The sequence below is a fragment of the Typopeltis vanoorti genome, chromosome 2, assembly GCF_054136105.1.
Source record: "Typopeltis vanoorti isolate ZY-2024b chromosome 2, IOZ_Tvanoo_1.0, whole genome shotgun sequence".
NCBI lineage: Eukaryota > Metazoa > Arthropoda > Arachnida > Uropygi > Thelyphonidae > Typopeltis > Typopeltis vanoorti.
Genome location: NC_143550.1, coordinates 38,485,886 through 38,505,375, shown reverse-complemented (window position 1 = coordinate 38,505,375; position 19,490 = coordinate 38,485,886). Strand labels below are relative to the sequence as shown.

Below are 19,490 nucleotides of genomic sequence, written 5' to 3'. Positions count from 1 at the left end.
TTAGGATATTACATACATAAACAAGGAGAAAGAACTCAAATATATCTGAAAGTGTAACTATTGCAGTCATGGCACTTAACTTCTTTCCTCAACATTAAATTTTCCCGCGTGATTAGGTACGATGATTTTAAGCGGTGCATTGGATTAGCAACATCAGACAACTCTTTTATCACCGAACAAAAGGTTTATTAAGTTTCTAAACATGGTACAATTCAAATACTAAACTAAAATACTTATAGACTAACATTAAATTATTACAAGCAATATGGCTATTTGTGATTATGCCGCCATACACATTAATTCATAAATTCACCTGATGTGAACAAATTAGATCAATTCACACTATCTGATTATTCATACTGAAGTAGATTAACAAATCATTCACTGCTAACACATACTTGTGACATTTCAATTATTTTATACATCACATTAGGCATTCAATTCTTAGGATACGTAATTACTTAATTTACACTATTCCGTTATACCGTTATTTGCACTAACACACAATTATGTCATTTAAATATCTTGTGCAATATAATAGACATGCAAAAATACCTTAGGACTCTTAATCATTCACAAATCTTTAACACTAGTCAATCTTATCATATACTAAAGTCCTAGTATAACTTCAACAGTTCTGTATTGGAATCACGATACTTTTCACAGACAAACTTCTAGCTAACATAGGTTATGATTTACAGTACCTTTCTTGAGCTTTTCGTATGGGCCTTTATCCTTTTCTAAACGAACCTCTGGTATAACTTCTCGTAACTCTGGAATACTTTAACACACATATATTTACTCTGCTATTAGCAACGAGAACATCGATCTCTTTACAGCTTTCTGCTTTGCGTAGTAATCACTAGCATCAAAACGAAGAAGATCCCTCCTTTTCTAGGACTCTATGGCAATTTTTCCTTTGCTTCCTACTCGGGAAAACGGGAATCGAAATCCCGCTCACTTTCGTTTCCGTGTTGTGACGAGGAGATATCACCCCTGTCGCCACTCAGGAAAACCCCGTGAACTTCACCGGAACCAAAACCAAACTCCAAGGCCAAAAGCGACTATCCAAAAAAAAAAGGTCCTTGGGGGGGGGGGGGGGGGTACCAACCCTTTTATAGCTGCTCCCCTAACAGGGCCTTTTCTTACTTCCTTTCTCCTCCTTCTACTTGTTTTTTAATCATCAACCAATTAGGGTGGTGTTTTCGCACCAAACGGCATTTGATCGGCAAGCCCGTTCTCAATGTTTCAATTCGGGGATCGGCCCTAAGCGATAGCTTTGCTTTTCTTGTGCTAGCCTGATCTAATCCCCTTTCAAACTTTTTCTATGAATTCTACTTAATAACTTAATCTCTCACATAACGTATTTTATGACTCACCCATTTCTACTTATTTACTTAACTCTCTCATTTTTAATCGTATTACAATATTAATCTATACTTTCCTTTGTTAGCTACTTATTTAGTTAGAATTCCTTATTTTAAGTCATATTACAATATTAATACATTCCTTCCTTTATCAGCTACTTTAACAACAACCCTTACGTTTTATACATATTACTGGATGCAAGAAATTTTCCATTAAATAATTCATTTTTTATGCAGTGGTTTTAATTTATGATATTTATTCTTCATGTTACACCATGATGGCTGAGAATACTATATTCCTAAGATATCAGGTGTAACAATAGTGAGACCAAATTGCACTTCTTATCCATGTTATTCAATATTCCTCATGGGCTCACTTTAGTGAGTATGGGCATGGCAAACCAGAGGTACCTGATGCTGGACCATGCCTTACTTCATGTAATATACATCTACTTTATCTAACTTATCAGCACCTCACCTGCTTCCTTGTCTATCTGTTCGAATTCTGCAGCTGGTCTCATTCCTTTTAATTTGTTTGTACCTAAGCTCCATATCCTAATAATAGAGTCTTGAAAACCAGCACTCAGCAAACTTGAGTCTTCTGAAATCTCTACACATGTCACATTTTGGTGTGAATTGAGAAATGTGTAAAAAAAAAAACATATAGATGGTAAACAATCTGCACCCAACTTTATTCTTTTTGATGCTACTCTTATTGCATTCACTTTATCTAATTTATCAGCATCTCGCCTGCTTCCTTGTCTATCTGTTCCAATTCTGCAGCTGATCTCATTCCTTTTAATTTGTTTGTACCTAAGCTCCATATCCTAATAATAAATTATTGAAAACCAGCACTCAGCAAACTTGTAAAAAAAAAAAAAAAAAAAACTTGTAAACTTGTAAAAACATGTAATATACATCTGTTATATTATCTGTAGACTGGTCCTCCCCTTCTTTCTTTGCTTCTTTCTTCTCGCTCCCAATGCTATTAGAGTATTTGAGGGCTAGGAGCGAATCTTTCCTATCTTGCTATGTCATTTCACCTTATGCAGCCACCGAAGGGGACAAGCTAGCCCCAATAGGTGCCGGTCCCAACCCTGGATAAATGATGAGGATTGACGTGAGGAAGGGCATCCAGTCATAAAACTTGACTGCCAGCTCTAGCTATGATCAAATGAGTCAAAAAGAAAGAAAGACGCTTAAGGGCTAGGGAATTCCCCTAAACGTTCAGCCACATCGCCCTACAAATGCAAGAAGTGCATGAGGGCTACTGCATCAAGGGCAGGTGCAGTTAAAGAAGCAAGCCCAGCAAGTAGAGAGAATGTTGTGAGTGGGAAGATTGAATGTTGGAAGCATGACTGGAAGAGGAAGAAAGGTGGCAGACATGATGAGGAAGAGGAAGTTGGACATTTTATGCGTGCAGGAGACAAGGTGGAAGGGGGAAAAGGTGAAGGGAGATGGGTATAAATTGTTCTACTCTGGATATCAAGACCTTTATGATCAATTAGAAACAAAGGAAGGACAGAGAAAGATTTATCGATTGGCAAAATGTAGAAATAAGGCATCAAAGGACATCGTACGATGTCCTTTGATGCCTTATTTCCACATATGTGAGGCAGATCAAAGACTCTGGAGGAAGGGTATTAAGGAGGGACATGGATATAAGCAACAGATGGAGAATATACTTTGCAGAGCTTTTGAATGAAGAAAATGCAAGGACTCACAGAGAAGATGGGGAGCCTAATGAGGGGATGGTGCAGAACATTAGTAGAGTGGAAGTGAAGGAAGCCATAAAGAGGATGAAGAATGGAAAATCGGTAGGCCCTGACAGGATCCCAGTGGAGGCATGGAAGGCACTAGGGGAAGTGGGAAATGACCTGCTGTGGGACCTGTTAATAAAAGTTTGTGAACAGGAAAATATACATGAGGAATGGAGGGAAAGTCTTGCCCCCATCTACAAGAGTAAAGAGGATGCACAAGACTATAAGAATTACAGAGGAATAAAGTTGATGTCCCACACAATGAAAATCCTAGAGAGGGTTCTTGATGGAAGACTGAGGAAGGAGGTGGAGATTGCAAAGGAGCAATTTGGTTTCATGCCTGGTTGATCGATGACAGATGCCATCTTTGAGTTATGGCAAATGATGGAAAAGTTTCGAGAGAAGCAACGGGAGCTACATCTGGTATTTATTGATCTGCAGAAAGCATATGATAGAGTGCCAAGGCAAGAAGTCTGGAGGTGTCTGAGGGAGAAGAAGGTACCGGAGAAATATGTCAGGCTGGTGCAGAAGATGTACAGAAATGAAGACAAGAGTTCGGACCTGCCTGGGAGAGACAGAAAGTTTTCCAGTGACAGTTGACTTGCATCAGGAGTCAGAATTAAGTCCGTTCCTGTTTAATATTGTGACGGAGGAGGTGAGAGAAGACGTGCCTTGGACTATATTGTATGCAGATGACATCGTGCTGTGTGCAGAATCAATAAAATACTGGTATCAGCCACTCTCTTCCCAATCTCAAATGCACCCACAATCACAACCAGGTTGAGAACCCTTGATCTAGATGATATGCGATGCTATGGGAATATGAGAATGCTGCCAATATAAACAACAAAAATAATGGAGTTCAAAGACATCTATCAAACTTAAATCCATGTGCATTTTATGTTCTTTGCACAGGGCATTCTTTAAGTCTGGTCACAAATGATGCAGTTAAAAGTAATTTAGAATCAGTTTTATTTTTTAGTATAATCCAGCAGTTATAATTTTTTTTTACATCAACAGATAGACATTTAAAAAAAAAAAAAGATATTTATTTCACCTATTTTCTAAAGGAGTACTATTACGTCATTAGCGTTTTTACTCCACTTTACTTTCTTGCCTGAGATTAATACTGCTTGTGAGCTAGCTGATCACCTTTCTCCTTATAAACTCTCCACATTTCTTAGTAGTATTATTTAGTGGGATGCAGATCAGACTTAATAATACTACTCATCTATTTAACACCTACCTGATGTCTATCTTTAATGATTTATTATCATTAAAGATAGACATTTAAAGACATGTAAGAGTGGGATCTCCATGGAGTCAAGAGACTCATCATGGGAGGTCCCACTCTTACATGCACAGCTTATCAAACCTTGACTTAAATGCATTCACTGTCCATGCAATGACCACACTCTCAGGCAATGCCTTTCAATCATCCACCACTCTCCATGCAAAAAAATCCAATCCTCACTCCCTTGCTTACATCCACCTTATACAGCTTCCAGGGATGGCCTCTCATTCTCACCTTGTCTCCAGATATTCTATAAAAAATGTCATCCACATTAATCTGGTAATTATCCCTTACCAACTTATATGTCTCAAACATGTCTCTCCTCTTCCTTCTATACACTAAGCTCTGTAATTTGCATTCTCTCAATAAGTCTTCATATTTCACATTGTTTTTTTACATCAACAGATAAACATTTAAAAAAAAAAAAAAGATATTTATTTCACCTATTTGCTAAAGGAGTACTCCTTGTATTACATCATTGGCTTTTTTACTCCACATTACTTTACTTTCTTGCCTGAGATTAATATAGACAGAAACCAACTTAGTCAATCCTCTCTGTACCCTCTCCAACATTTCATCATCTTTTTGAAAACCAGATGACCAAATCTGTGCACAGTAATCCATATGCAGCCTGTTCAAAGTTTATACAATGGAATCAAAACATGCTTACTTCTACATGTCAGTGTTCTCTGCATTATTCCCACAATCTGCTGTGTTATCCTCACAATTTCAGCAAAATGTCCACGAAATTTGAAGTCCCTATCCACCATCACTCCTCGCCTTGGGAATACATTATGATACTGTTTCCTTTAGATACCCTTCAAATATTATCTCTCATGCATTGCTAACATCCTTTTCCTACAAATTCTTATGTCATAACATGGCTGCAAGCTTCCACCAGAGTTTGTTATAATCACCTGCCTGTGGTTTGTATATACTCTTTAGCCAAAAAATCCACATATTTTGCAACCTCCCAAGTCAAGACTGCATGAAGACTCTCATTAATCGGAAGCAATGTGGCCACCTTAATTAGACAGATCTGATTATATGACAAGATCTAACACACTCATATCACAAGTCCCTTCCATCACATGCTGTTTATATCTCTCAGAAGGAGTACAAATTCCATTTCCTTCTTGACATGTGATCATTTCTCTTTCCAGTTTGTCTCCATAGTTAAAATCTCCCATAATAGTTACCACCTGCACTCATTGTGCTAATCTGCTAATACATGTCTTCCACATCACTTCTTGTCCCCCCCCCCCCCTTCCATCCCAGGAAGCAACTGTATATTTTGTCTTATTGGCCACTATTTCACACCATTCCTGAAACATAAGCCTGTCCAATCTACTCTCAAGCCTTATCAATTCTAGTTTCCCTGCCCAAACTGCAACTTGTTCTAAGAAAAGCAACCTCTTCAAACACTTATGACTTTCCATGTTCAGATGCAATTCATCTCTTGTATACAGCTTATTCCAGACCCTTTTCCTTAAACATTCTTAAAATCATATTATTCATTACTGCTCTTTTAATCTACTCCTCATACTGTCAAAACAAGGCAGTGCACTCACTATCTTTCCTTTGACATTTTTCTGCTTCATGATTTCTGACATTACTCTTAAACCCTTTGCTACCCAATTAACTACCTCTCAGATCATTTGTGCTAACCACAGCTATCATCTCTTGTATGTTATGCTCTCTCTTAATCACAAAGTCACCCTCTCTATTTGTTGAAAGTTTTTTCACTTGGTTATACTATAAATTAAAGATGTCAAGAAATTATATTCTTGGTTTAATCCTTTATCCAAGTGTAAGCAAACAAAGTTTGTGCATGAAGTAACTTTTTGGGCTACTTGTATATAGAGACTAATGACTTCGCATCACTTGCTTTAGTATCCCATAATGCAAAACACATATCCTTATAAACATATATAATGCTATGCATTATGAGAAGGGTTACTACCCAGACTGGTATCAACATCTATCTCTAATCCAGAGTATTTTAGTAATAGGGTGTGACACCTTTTGACTACTTGTATATGGAAATATGACTTGCATTACCTCAGCCTTGGTATCACTTCTGGGTCTGGCTTACTGATGAGACCTCAATAAAGGTCAAAAACAGTCTGGGAGTGACTCTTCCCATAATGTATAGCATTATACATAGTTGTATGTATAATGCTATACATGAGGTCATTAGTCTCTATCTACAAATGGTCCAATTGTGAAGTTACTTCACGCACAAACTTTGCTTAAGCTTGGATAAAGGATTAAACCAAGAATATAATTTCTTGGCCATCTTTAAATTTACACTCACTCTATTGTTTCACCAGACAAACACTCTTAAGGGATTCTGCTCTATACCATGAATCACCATATATTATACGATTCATAACTTCATTCACACCACACCAGCATCCCTCCTTTTCTGCATTCTTCTGCATCACTCCCAATTTCATGCTTTTTACCTCCATCTTTTTTCTTTATTCCTCATTTGCATGGCATCTTCTGATTTCCTTTTGCCTTCTTGTTTTTTTCATTCTCTCACTTTCTCATCACTTCCACTCCCCCCCCCCCCAAACAAATCCTGTTCTGGTTAGATCAGCTAAAGTAACCTCCAGGCTCCTAATCTATTCATTGCACTCAACTCAGTCCTCATTCCCTCCGCCTCTATTTTCCCTTCCAGCATTTGAAGTTCAGATTACAGGGCCAGAAACTAATAGCAAGCTATTCTTACAGAAATCTTCAATAAAATTTCAGAATCAGTACTATCAGTGCTTGATGGACAGTTAACTGCTGTCTAAAACCTAGACAGCTGAATCAACACAAGAACTGGTTTGCAATCTGGTGCCAATGATTCTTCCTTCTTTGGGCCAACATCAAACTCCTTCCAGGTGCCCTTAAGTGGCACCTATGACTGAGGTTGGTTGTTGCTTATCTAAGTGAAGAATAATCAAAAACATAACATCGGGTCAGAAATTAAAATGAAAAGCACTAATGTTGCCAAAAAGATGTCAAATAGTAAATAAATTTAAAAAAGCAATATATTATTCAATTGTACTAGACTAAATTCATCAGTAATCACTGATAATCACCCAAACCATGGATGGTAAGCACTCCAGATGTATTCATATCCTTTATGGTAGAGCTACAATCACCATATGAAGAACAAGCAACAGGTGATTGATACAAGATGCCCTCCAAATGACAAGGCACTTGGTTTGATGTTGGCAATGCACTTCCTATGTAATATGACAAAATGCAGATGACCAGTGCTTGTGTAACTTCACTAGACATTGATACTCTGAGAAAAGACTAAATGTTGAATAATCCAACAGTAGAAAAAGCTAAGTCACTAAAGTGTAACTTAGGACCATGTTAAGTCCTCATTAAATACTGGAACTATGTCTGCAGTACCATTGACAGGGTGTAGCAAAGAGACAGCATGCCCCACGGCATTGCTTAATAAGGGTGCTGGTTCAGCCATATCGCGGTAGGTGCTGTCACTACACTAACAATCCCTATTAGTGTAGCAAGTGCAGGAAAGAAGTCTTTCCAAGCTTAAACTAATGAAAAATTATTTGTGAACAGCAATGAAACAAGAAAAATTGGCTGGTCTAGCAACTATATCGATAAAGGCAGACATAGCTCATAATTTAAATTAAGAAGGGTTTTATAAATAGTTTTATCCCCATAGAGCAAACATTTAATTAATATTATTATGTAATCATTTTGCATTAATGTTTCTCTTGTAATAAAAGCAAAATAGCAATTGGAGATTTTGTTATATTTTTGTCTTATAATCCATCAGACAATATTTAATTGTTTGCCTCAGGGCACGATCTAATCTGGCGACGACCCTACATGTCTGTTACTGTGGATAGCACCATCTTAAATACAGAATTTTCACATAGTAGTGATCCTTCACCTATCACCATATTTTGCATAAATGGAACTGATTTATGAATTATAATATGATGCTCACTTCACTGAGGAAGAGAATTCTAAGTCTATAGATGAGTTAGTGCTGATGATCTTACCTCATTTCACTTTCATCCGACCTTGCCTCCCTACTGTCTTCAAATAATGTTGATGATACTGGGTCTCTGATCCTCAACAAATGGCTCACTATGTTACTATGACTTAAGTTACTAAGGGATCTTCTGCAGTGCCCTCTCTTTTTAATCCTTACCAGTGGCAATTCACCCAACTTAATTGTCATCTATACTAGATAATAAAAACAGTGCTCAAAGACTGTTGATTCATCTCCTGCTGCACAAGATCAGAAGCACTCCAGTGTTTGCCTATGATCTCTATTAAACCATTAATCTCTCAGCTGCCTTTAGAAGGATAGAAAATTGATACTGTGAAAGGTTCACTTCACTTGACCACTGTACATGAAGCCTACAATTGCTTTCAGATCTGTGAATGTCATGTGTGAGAATCACAATGGAATGTTTACTAGGATTTTCAAGAAATAAGCCATGAAAGAATGGAGTCGATGCAGACAACACTATTTTATGAGCCTTCAGGCTAAAGCTCTCAAATGATAATGTTACATCTACTAGAATTTCACTTGAAAATAAATGATGAATACTGCTAATATATTAGGTTCATAATAGTCCAGTTTAAAAAAAAAACTGCTGGAATACCACTTTTTCTAGTTTAAATTCAAATAATTACTTCTTGTAAAGCAATCTTCTCAAATACAAATACTTTAGAACACTAAACAATCACCCTATTCAAAATGTTGACTAGCTCATCATACTGCAATACTGGTTACTTAGACAGTTATTTCGACCTAACAAAACAACTTACTATAGTAGAAACCAGTAGTGCACTAAGGATTTAATCTTGGGGGGGGGGGGGGGGGGATTTGAGAATAAACACTACGCATTGCACACAACCTATAACTGAGCATCTGCAGTGATCACCAATACATGAAACTTGTGATCTCCTCTAGCCTGGCTCGGGCAAAAGAAGTAGTGCTCAATCCACCAGAGCACCACTACCTTGTTCACCTTGCATTCACAGTGGCTGTGATTTCCGTGAGCTATAGGGTATTCCCACCTTATGTGACTGTAATTAATTCATAAGTAGTATAGAAATAGAAGACACGACAACATAAATAAAAAATTAATTTTAATTAAGAAAAGATTTTTGAAAAATTTTCTAGTTTTTTTCCCTTTTTCTTTCTTTTTTTTTTGGGGGGGGGGGGGCCCAAATTCATTACAATTACTCACAACTCAGCATAATGCTTGTAGTAATTATTTACACAACACATTTTTATATATTAACACTGATAAAAAAAACATTACTGTAATCACCAAAATACAAGATACAAAAACATCCCACTATGTTTTCTGTAAAGATTTTTATTTTTATTTTTGGAGGAGGGTGGGGCTCCTTCTTGAAGAACAGCTGTTATTAACCATCTACTCTGACAGAATGATTATTCAATCAGAGGAGTCAGCTGAAATCTGAAACCTCATATACTTCCAGTGCTTTGCATCACAGTTATGTTATTATATCCTCTGAGACTATTCAATAATATAAGTTTAAATTAAAGAAAATATTGATACTGACCTTGGTCCTATTAATGATGACAGTAAAGTCCCAGTCAGGAGCTACGAACAAATATCCACATTTACAAACTTTCCTTGTAGCCTATAAGACAAAGAGAAAACAAAATACATTATTTTCTCTACTGCAATTTGATAATGTTCTTAACTAATATAATAATGATTTCATATCCTTATATCGCCAAAATAATGAAAAGCATACTGGTAATTTTGGCTTTATCCAGTGTGAATGATGATCGTAAAATACAGTCCTTAAAACATGCGCACTTTCCCAAATCATCGTTAAGTTGTAGTTGATGAAATGAAAACCACCCAGAAACCAAAGCTTCTGAGTAATCGCGAGGAAAACTACGGTTCATTATTCACTTCATAATCGTGTGAAAATTTCAGGTTCGACAAGATATCGGATTTGTGACAACTCTCTTTCCAAGATCCAATCATAAGGTAGCGTCGAACTGTAAAAGAGTATTAACCTTTGATTGTAATTCACAGTTAAGAATCCGGAACGGGAAGGAACTGTAATCCGTTCACTCCAGCGTATAAGAATGAGAAAACTTGCCTAAGAGCAAGGTCAACTTTCGAGAAGCGCATGCACCCGTTAGAAATATGAACGTGAGTAAACGCACATCAAAACAAAAGCGATTATCCATCTCTTCCTCAAAGCCGAAAGGTTCAAGGACATGCGGTAAAGCACATGCCTTCGTAGAGAAAATGAATCTTACTACACGGCTCAATAATCACGAAAATCTCGATTTACCAGCATACTACTATAAAGTAGTACGGCATCCCATATCCTAATGCAAAAGAAGCGGTTATTGTTCTTCCTCCGTCTCAATTGGGCCATCTGCAAAGAGGCTAGGTTGAACTCCGAAATAACAGCCGAAGCAACTAAAGCTATGAAGCTATTATATCTGTTAAATGTGTATATCCTTTTGGCCGCTTTGCCTATTTTACGGTAGGAAATCCTTGTCATCCATTTGCAAAGGGAATACCGTTGCGAATTTATACAGCGGGAAACACTCTTCTGACTAGGTTGTATTTCATAAAATTTGGTATTCAGAATGTATAAGCTAGAGTATGGTATGTAAATTCTGCAAATGGCATTCCCGTTCCCAAAAGGTAGTTAGACACATTGCCATATAATTCTGCCGAATGTGTACCCTTTTTTCAAACTATTCAAAAATGTTAAGTTTACACTACAGAAAATATCGATAGTGACTTCCTCCTTTCAATTATAATTCAGTTTGGTTTCAATCCGCAAGATTCTGCATTGTTTGAATTTAAGAGTAGAGAGAAAGGCATATTTAATGAAATATTCTAATTACTGTCTTATTAAATTTTATCTGGTTGTTTCGATCAGATTATTTGTAGTGGCAAAAGAAAATTACCCATCTACGGTACATAAGTAGGGTGTCCAGAAAAAATACAACAGAGGAGGGAGGTTCGAGATTTCCTCAAAAGAATTTTTTTTTTTTTAAATTATTTTCAGCGACCTAAATTTCACTTATTGCGAATGGGAACAAGATCAGGTATTTAAATTTATATTGTGTTTGTAGCAGGCAATTAAATAACAATAAGAAAAAAAAATGACAAATAGTAAATTAATTTTTTAATAATAAAGTGAAACTTAAAATAAAATACATAAACATTCCTAAATTTACCCTTTTAAGTCCCAACAGGTTGTAGCCGATGCAACTCGTATCTTTATATAATTTTTTTTAGTAGGATGTATCTTTTTCAATATTGCTTTTTTTCAAGCATATACAATGTACCCGTTAAGTAATGAGATTATTGTTTGTTTTTTTTTTTTTTTTTTTTTTTTTTTTTTTTTTTTTTTTTTTAACAGGACAGCTCTCTGAATAAAAGTAACAAACGTGTTTATCGTTTTGACCGCTACAGTGTGTGTTGTAATCGCAGGAGCAACTTTCGAGTCGGGAGACGCAGCAGCTTTTGTGTGGCAACCGTTTAAGAGTGTGTGAGTGGAGCGTGTCAGAAGTTACGTCATAGAGTAAAGAGATGTGGTAAAATTTTACTGTAAATTAGGAAAAACTGCTACAGAAGTGTACCAAGACCTAAAAAAAGTTTACGGCGATGACTGTCTGAACTGTGCACAGATGTTCCGCTGATATTCAACGTTTGAAAGGGGAGGGAGATCCTGGAGGATGAACCACACTGTGGTTTCTGCACACGGACAAATGAAAATGTGGTGAACGCTAGGGAAATTGTTGTCCATGACAGGCGAATAATTACTAGGCTTCTCGCTGTACAACTTGGTGTCGGTAAGGAAACAACAGATTAATCTTAGAAAGGGATTTGCACAAGAGGAAGATTTGTTTGAGGCGCACACGTTGACTCACGAACAGAGAGCACAGGATTGTATGTTGTCAAAATTTCATCCATGCAGTTGATCAAGATCGTGATGTGTTGCAAAGAATTGTCACCAGTGATGAAAGCTGGTGTTTTCAGTTTGATCTGGAAATGAAATGCCAGAGCACGGAATGGCTCTGGAACTTCTCCCTGGCAGAAGAAAATCACGTTTCAAAAAAAAAAAAAAAAAAAAAAAAATGTTAACTTGACTTGTTATTTTTTTATGTTGCTGGAATTATCCACTGCAAATTTGTTCCTGAGGGCACCACAGTGAACGGTCACTATTATTTAGGAGTAATGCAACGTGTGCACGCCCGCATGCGACGTGTCAGGAAAGAACTGTTCCATAACAACAATTGGTTTATGTTGCACGACAACGCGCCTGGGCACTGTGCGCTATTTGTGAAGCAGTTTCTGGCTTCGAAGTTCGATCTGTGTGATCAAACATTCTTTCCCCACCCCCATTCGCCAGATTTGGCCCCCGTAGACTTTTTTCGTCTTCCCAAAGATGAAGTGTGCCTTGAAAGGGGCAATTCAGTGACAGTGGGGACATCCAACGCAATTTGACCCAGACACTGAAGGAGGTTGCTGTTCAGAACTTCCACCGTGCCTTCGAACACTGGTACGACTGGCGTTAATATTGTGTGGAATTGGAGGGAGATTACTTTGAATCTGTGTAATTGACAATTCCAAATATAGTTCTTTTTTGATATAATAATCGTTGTCTCATTACTTAACGGGCACGCTGTGTAAACTCATGGAAATCATTGCACTTCAATCCTTTGAAATAGGTTTTCATAATCATTGATTTTTACTGTGTCAATATGCAATTGATTTTGTTTCTTTGCTCCATAATAAATTCACTAAAGAGAAAACTATTTCTACTGAAGCGATGGCAGGCAGCGTCAAAATAAATTCAACAACAGTTTCACATTCTCAAAAGGAATGTTTTCCTTATGTAAGTGTGAAAAAAAAATATCGGGAAAGGGAGAAAAAGCCTAATATTTTAATAATACTCGTAGAAGTAAATCCATATATGACAAGTTATTAGAACGTAATCTATCTATCTCTCCCATAGTCCTTAATGGACCGTTGGGAGAGATAGATAGATTATTCACCGCCTATTAGACATTCATGGCTAAGCCACGAATGTCTAATAAGCGGTGAATTGAGACAGATGGCGCCCATCTCCTCTTCTGTCTAGAACGTAATAGCATTCTTTATTTCTACAACCGTTGTTTGTTTTTTGAATGTTACATGAAAACATTTCAGCTTGGAAAATTCAGATATTGAAAAGTGTCTAAGAACGCAGGTAATTGTTTTACGAAAATAGGACTGTCCCGTTCAAAACGGAATGGATAGGACATAAATCTTACGTTGTCATAAGTAATAAGGAAATAATCATAAAATGATGCAATTTGTAATGGCATTCTTGTTCAGTGACACCGTTATCAAGCTAATTGTACTTTTAATTAAAATCAACCATATTAGTCTTATCTTACCTCGGTTTTTGTTCTTGAAAAGAGGAGAATGTCACCTCATTAGCTTCTTTGAATTTTTCTTATGTTGCTGTTGCACAAAATAAATAGTATTTGTGTTTCATTTTAAATAATATTGTGGTTCTTTCACGGCGTGAAAGACCAATCGTAACTTAGTGTTCGCATTTTTTTAACACCTTTTATATATTCACATTGATTTCTCACGACAAGTTTGTTTGTCACTGTACCTATTGGCATATATCAATCCCCATACAAGCAAACTGTGTAGAGCGATAAACAAAAAATCTGTAATTTGCGTTTACTTATAATGGATGTATCCGTTGGTGTGAGTGTGTTCAAAAAAACAAGGATAAATGGAATGAGAAGTTGAGTTGTGTACGGATGCCAACTGGTAATTTTTTTTTTTTTTTACATCAGAAAATTGAAGGAATGAGTGATCAGTTTGGTGGGGAAGAGCCCATCAAAATTATCAATAGTAAAAGCATAAAGAAGAAAAGTCTGTGATAAAATGGAGTGTGTCTGTGAGAAGGGTCTAATCTATTACGAGCATTGTCACTTGGGGATAAAATCAAGCATTTTTAGAGGGGTGTTTTGTTGAACCAGTAGAACCACCAAAGCTCCAAATGTGTAGATGGTAAAGATTATCCTGTGTACGGATAATCTTTATCCGTACACAGGATACATTATCCTGTGTACGGATAATGCGAGTTTTTTTTTAATTATTGTTCCTGTCTCAATACCTTCTGTATTGATCTCCGATTGTACTCATTCTTATCCCAGTATCCTCTATGTTTGTTCCTTCTTTTCATCATCACTTGAAAATGTGCCAACTCTAATCCCTCTGAGAGTTCTGCTAATGCCTGAAAAGGATGGTGCGCGATGTTACACGTGCATCGCGTAATGCCTATCATCTTTTTAATATATGATTTTGGTGAATTCATTAAGAAGTGAGATTAAATCCAGAATATCTAAATACCAAATTTCTGTCTCTTACGCTTTATTCGAGAGTAAAGAATGTTTTTGGATAAATGTTGTTTAGATATTTTGATAATTTCATTGTTTGACCTGGTATAGTAAATGAACTAGACACCTTTGTAAAATATCTCAACAACAATTTCATTGAAAGCCTCCAAGTATGAAATGACAAGTCGGGATGAGAGTGAAGAACCCATACCCAAACCATCTTTTTAATTATATTCACTACTGACAAAGGAGGAAAGTGCCTTGACTTCTAGCTAATCATTTCAACTAGAAAGAAATATGGAAATATGACTGAATCGTTTCGTTTCTAGGAAAAGTGGTAAAATTACCACATTTCGATTGGTGATCAAATTTGTGTAATCCAAAATAAATGTGAACTCGAGATTTCTGAAAGAAACAATCCTGTCACATTCAGTGAAAAGTGTTCCCAAATATTCCTCTCATACTACAAAAGCCAGCAGAGGTTGGTCGATTGGTAGAGCCTCTGCCACTAATGGCTCACGAAAAAAGTTAAGCAAGTTTGAGTGGGTTTAGTAGTTGGAAGGAGATCAATCGTTCGATGCTGTTGGCACACACTCTCTCTCTCGATTAGTCTTCGGACTCCCTGGAGGTGTCACATAATAATAATAATAATAATAATAATAATGAGATGAAGTCAAACTCAGACATTTCAAACCAAATGGCGTCGTCGCTATCGTCATAGTTACGTGAAAAGGTGATCACAGAATGCTTATTGTAAAAGGCGTTGATTTTAAGAAGTAACGTCCATTACTAAACACCTCGCCACTCGAGACGATATTCCATACGGTTCCAGTCACTTTACAACTATCAATTATTCATGAATGGAAACTTGCTTGCACTACAAATTTATGCCGAACTTGAATATTCGTGGAAATCATATGCATTTACAAAACATGCAATATCTTTGTCAGTACTGATTTCATTAAGTTTAGCGTGCATCGCGTTAACAATATTTAAATTATATAAGCACTATATTACATTACGTTATATTAAAAATATCTCAATCAAATCCAATATTCTTTCAAATGAATTAACGTTTTCCTTAATCTATGATTAGCTGTTACAATATGCAGTTTAATTGTTATGAACTGCTAATAGCAAAAACATTTTTAAATAGCAAAACTTATAAGATAAAGTACTTATTCAATAAAGAAGAGATAAGAACACTACTATACGAAAATAAGGAGTGATAATTAAAACAAGTTAGCATCAAGATCCTGCAACTGAAATTCATATCTGATTTGCTTTCTACATATAATACAATATTTTTCTATGAATGATTATGACGGATGTGAAGTAATCTTTTATGGCAACACTACTTTCTGTTTGAGTCTACAGGTTAAACCTCGTCGTCAAGAACGAAAAAGACGAGCAACCCTAGCTCAGTGGTAAGAAGCTCATAACTTCCAAACAATCTTGTTTTCCAATCAAACTTGAGCGACAAATATGTGGATCACACTTTCAACTGGCAGGCGCTTTATAAGAGCAATTACATGTAAATAACGTCTTGTAAAATTTCATAATTTCTTTTGAAGTGAAAGAAAGGGGACCCAAAACAAGCCATATTTTAGGGCGCATCGAAACTCTACATTTGTGGTGTATGAAAATGAATATTTTCCGTAAGATACATTTCAACTTCCAAAGCGAAGTTTATTATTGTTATTTTCAAAGTCAGAATAGTTAAACCGAGCAGGCGATTTTGTTTTCCTCATTTTATTTGCATAAAATCACAAATTTGGAAGAATTAAAAAAAAAAAAGAATTCGCTGTCAATTTTATCGGAAAATGATTATCCCTATTTATACATACAATATGTATGCAAATAAGCACAAAGGATTCTGAAAGATTAACTAACAGGAGACACCTACAAAATTCACAAGATAAAATGCAGAAGGAAAAAAAAAAATGAATAAAATCGACAAAAATTATATAGAATTTACCTATTCGCCAAACCTTATATAAATTGTGTATATTACATCTAAAGTATCCAGACTACTATATGGGAGCTCTGTTAACCAAGAGTAGTTCCTAGTGCTGGTGGATCGCCTGAAGTAACAAATCCCAGGATCTTCGTCATGTTAATCTCCACGTTACTCGTTCAAATTGTAGCATGCGAACCGAGAACTAAAATAAATAAAAACTACTTCCGGTGCATACCGTATTCCACGGCTGGACACGCATCCTTGAATAAAAGCGTCGATGCGTTCATCGCATAAAGGTGCGACCTTCCAAATGATGCAGACAGGAAAACAAAACAGACAGAGAGGAAACTAAGATAGATAAATATCAGGAAGGTTAAATGTAATGCTGCTTTCATATATGTATATACATATTTGTGCGTGTGCATACAAAATACACACACATCAGAGGTGGACAATTTCACATTTTAAATCTGGTTCCATTTGGATAGCAGTGTTACATAAAGATAAAAAAATTAAAAAAAAAACTTACATGCATAACAATGCCATTATTCACTAGTATGTGGGATCCTGATATTTTGGCCACTGAGTGTACCCAAATTATTGGTAACACTTCCCACATTAAATGGAATCTACCATTAACATGGGACCTAACGCAAGTGGCAGGCACCGGCAGCATCTCATTCCGGTATACCATAATTTGCGTTCAAGATGTGCGTGTGTATGGTAGTGGGGACCAAGGCAGTCATAAAATGATCTCGTAAATTGTTGCTCTGCTAGTATAAACATGTGTAACCGTGTTGACTTTGAATAACCACATGCAACAGTACTTGTTATGACCCCCAAAACCAGACTGAACAGCAGGAACAACAGGACTGAACAATCATGATCGGATGAAAGACTGGCTGTGGAATTTTGCCGGAATTTCGAATATTTTTTTTAATCAATTTGGTCTGATTAACGCCTGTTTTGTGAAGTTATGAGTGGATACCACTCTCATACACGCCAAACAGTAGAGCTATATGTCTGTGTGTGTTATTTTAAAGTATTACACACGCGCGCGCACACGCAGTGGAAGATGCTATCAAGTTCCATGCAGGGCGATATTACTTTATCAATTAAATACTGTCATACGATAACAAATATTTAATAGATAACTGCCCGCACACATAATAATGAGCTACAGATTCTGAAGCTTCTCATGTGAGGAAGTGATATAAAGATACAACAATAATAAAAAAAAGTTATATTATATGTTACCGGGGGGGGCCCTCTGGAGCCCAATCCCCCCCCGAATTACGCACTGGTAGGCCGGTTCTCCTTAAATTCTGATGACTAGAATTTTGAAAACTCGAAAGGGGTCCCCAGCCCCCCCAAGTTCCGGACTGGTAGGCCGGTTCTCCCTTGAATTCTGAAGACTCAAGGTATCCCCTGAGTTTCAAAACGTTTCAAATAACTTGACAAAAAACGTGACAGACACAAAAACGTTACAAAAAAGCTTATCATTTTATATTATAGAGAGTAGATATATTGAAAAAATATATCGAGTCTAAAAGAGCCAATATTAACTACAGTTCGAAATTAGTTAAATTAGTCAGAAAACACATACTGGCAACGTGAATATCGACCGATTACTTTGCTCTCGAACAAATACACACACATGCGGTATTTAGGCTTTCCGTCCCCTCCGTGTGTTAGAGTGATTATATATATATATATATATATATATATATATATCATTAACAGCATTCTTCAGTCAACTGGTGGACAAATGCCTCTCCATGCTTCTTTCATCTTATGCATCTTCTTTCATCAAAAAAAAAAAAAAAAATATGTTAACGCCTTTTTATTCCCATATACGGGAGTAGGCGAGGCCATTTAGCCCTATCTAACTTTTGGAGACTGAGTGGGCAGTTCAATCTCCCCTGATACCCAATCAGAGATAGATGGCCCAAGGCTATCACAAATTACGCGGTACGAGTGAAGAGAGACGGCTCAAATGTGCCGCCATCTCGTGGTCCCTAACCATAACACAATATATTTAATGTCTGAAATAATGTGGGTTCTACGGTCGATTTTCTTGAGTTTACAGGACGAAAAACCTGCTTGCCCGTGCCAGAGATCGACTAACTCGGGAACCGGTCGAAAAAAGGCTTAGAAAAATTTCCTCTAGTCGCCGACTAGACTCGAAACCAAGTCTTCCTTCGTGCGGCCGTGGTGTGCAAACGCCACATCCACTGAGCTACACAGGCTCTCTTCTTTCATCAATATGACATAAATGTCCATTTTAATCTCAATCATTCCATCTTATTAGTCTAGCTGGCTGATAAACCGGTCTAGTTCTTGGCGTGTTCCATTCTATGATCTTTTTTTTTTGTCCATCTAACAACAGATGGATAAAGGGATAAGAATAGATATATAAGACGGCTGTCCACTTCGTTATTAATTTTTTGTCGATACAAGAGGTTTTGTTTATATCCACGAAACTTTTAAGAATAGGATATCTACTATATTATATTATATATGAAAACAATGAAAGAGATCGTCAAACTATAAAAAAAGTTATACAGTTACGCTGTATAACTGAATATAATCGCTTTTCTCAATAGAAATACTAGTGCTCACGTCGCTTTTCGTTTATTACTGCACAGATAGAAACCAATTGTTTTCTGTATGATTAGCAATAGGGGAAAAAACCTAA

General features: G+C 36.6%; 1 protein-coding gene across 2 annotated transcripts in view; it reads right to left on the bottom strand.

Moving 5' to 3' along the window:
- LOC150108931 (uncharacterized) overlaps positions 1-19,490 on the bottom strand; it is a 298,899-nt gene that overhangs the window by 207,288 nt on the left and 72,121 nt on the right. Inside the window, exons 1-2 of one of the 2 annotated variants that reach the window (XM_090411050.1) lie at positions 16,811-16,854; positions 10,008-10,088 (exon numbers count right to left, since the gene is read on the bottom strand). Coding sequence is in view for 1 of the 2 variants with exons in the window: in XM_090411045.1 (XP_090267171.1) it covers positions 10,008-10,088 (81 nt within the window). In the remaining variant the exon portion in view is untranslated. Of the gene's footprint in view, positions 1-10,007; positions 10,089-16,810; positions 16,855-19,490 lie in introns of those variants that run through there. The other variant, XM_090411045.1, reaches the window with a different exon arrangement.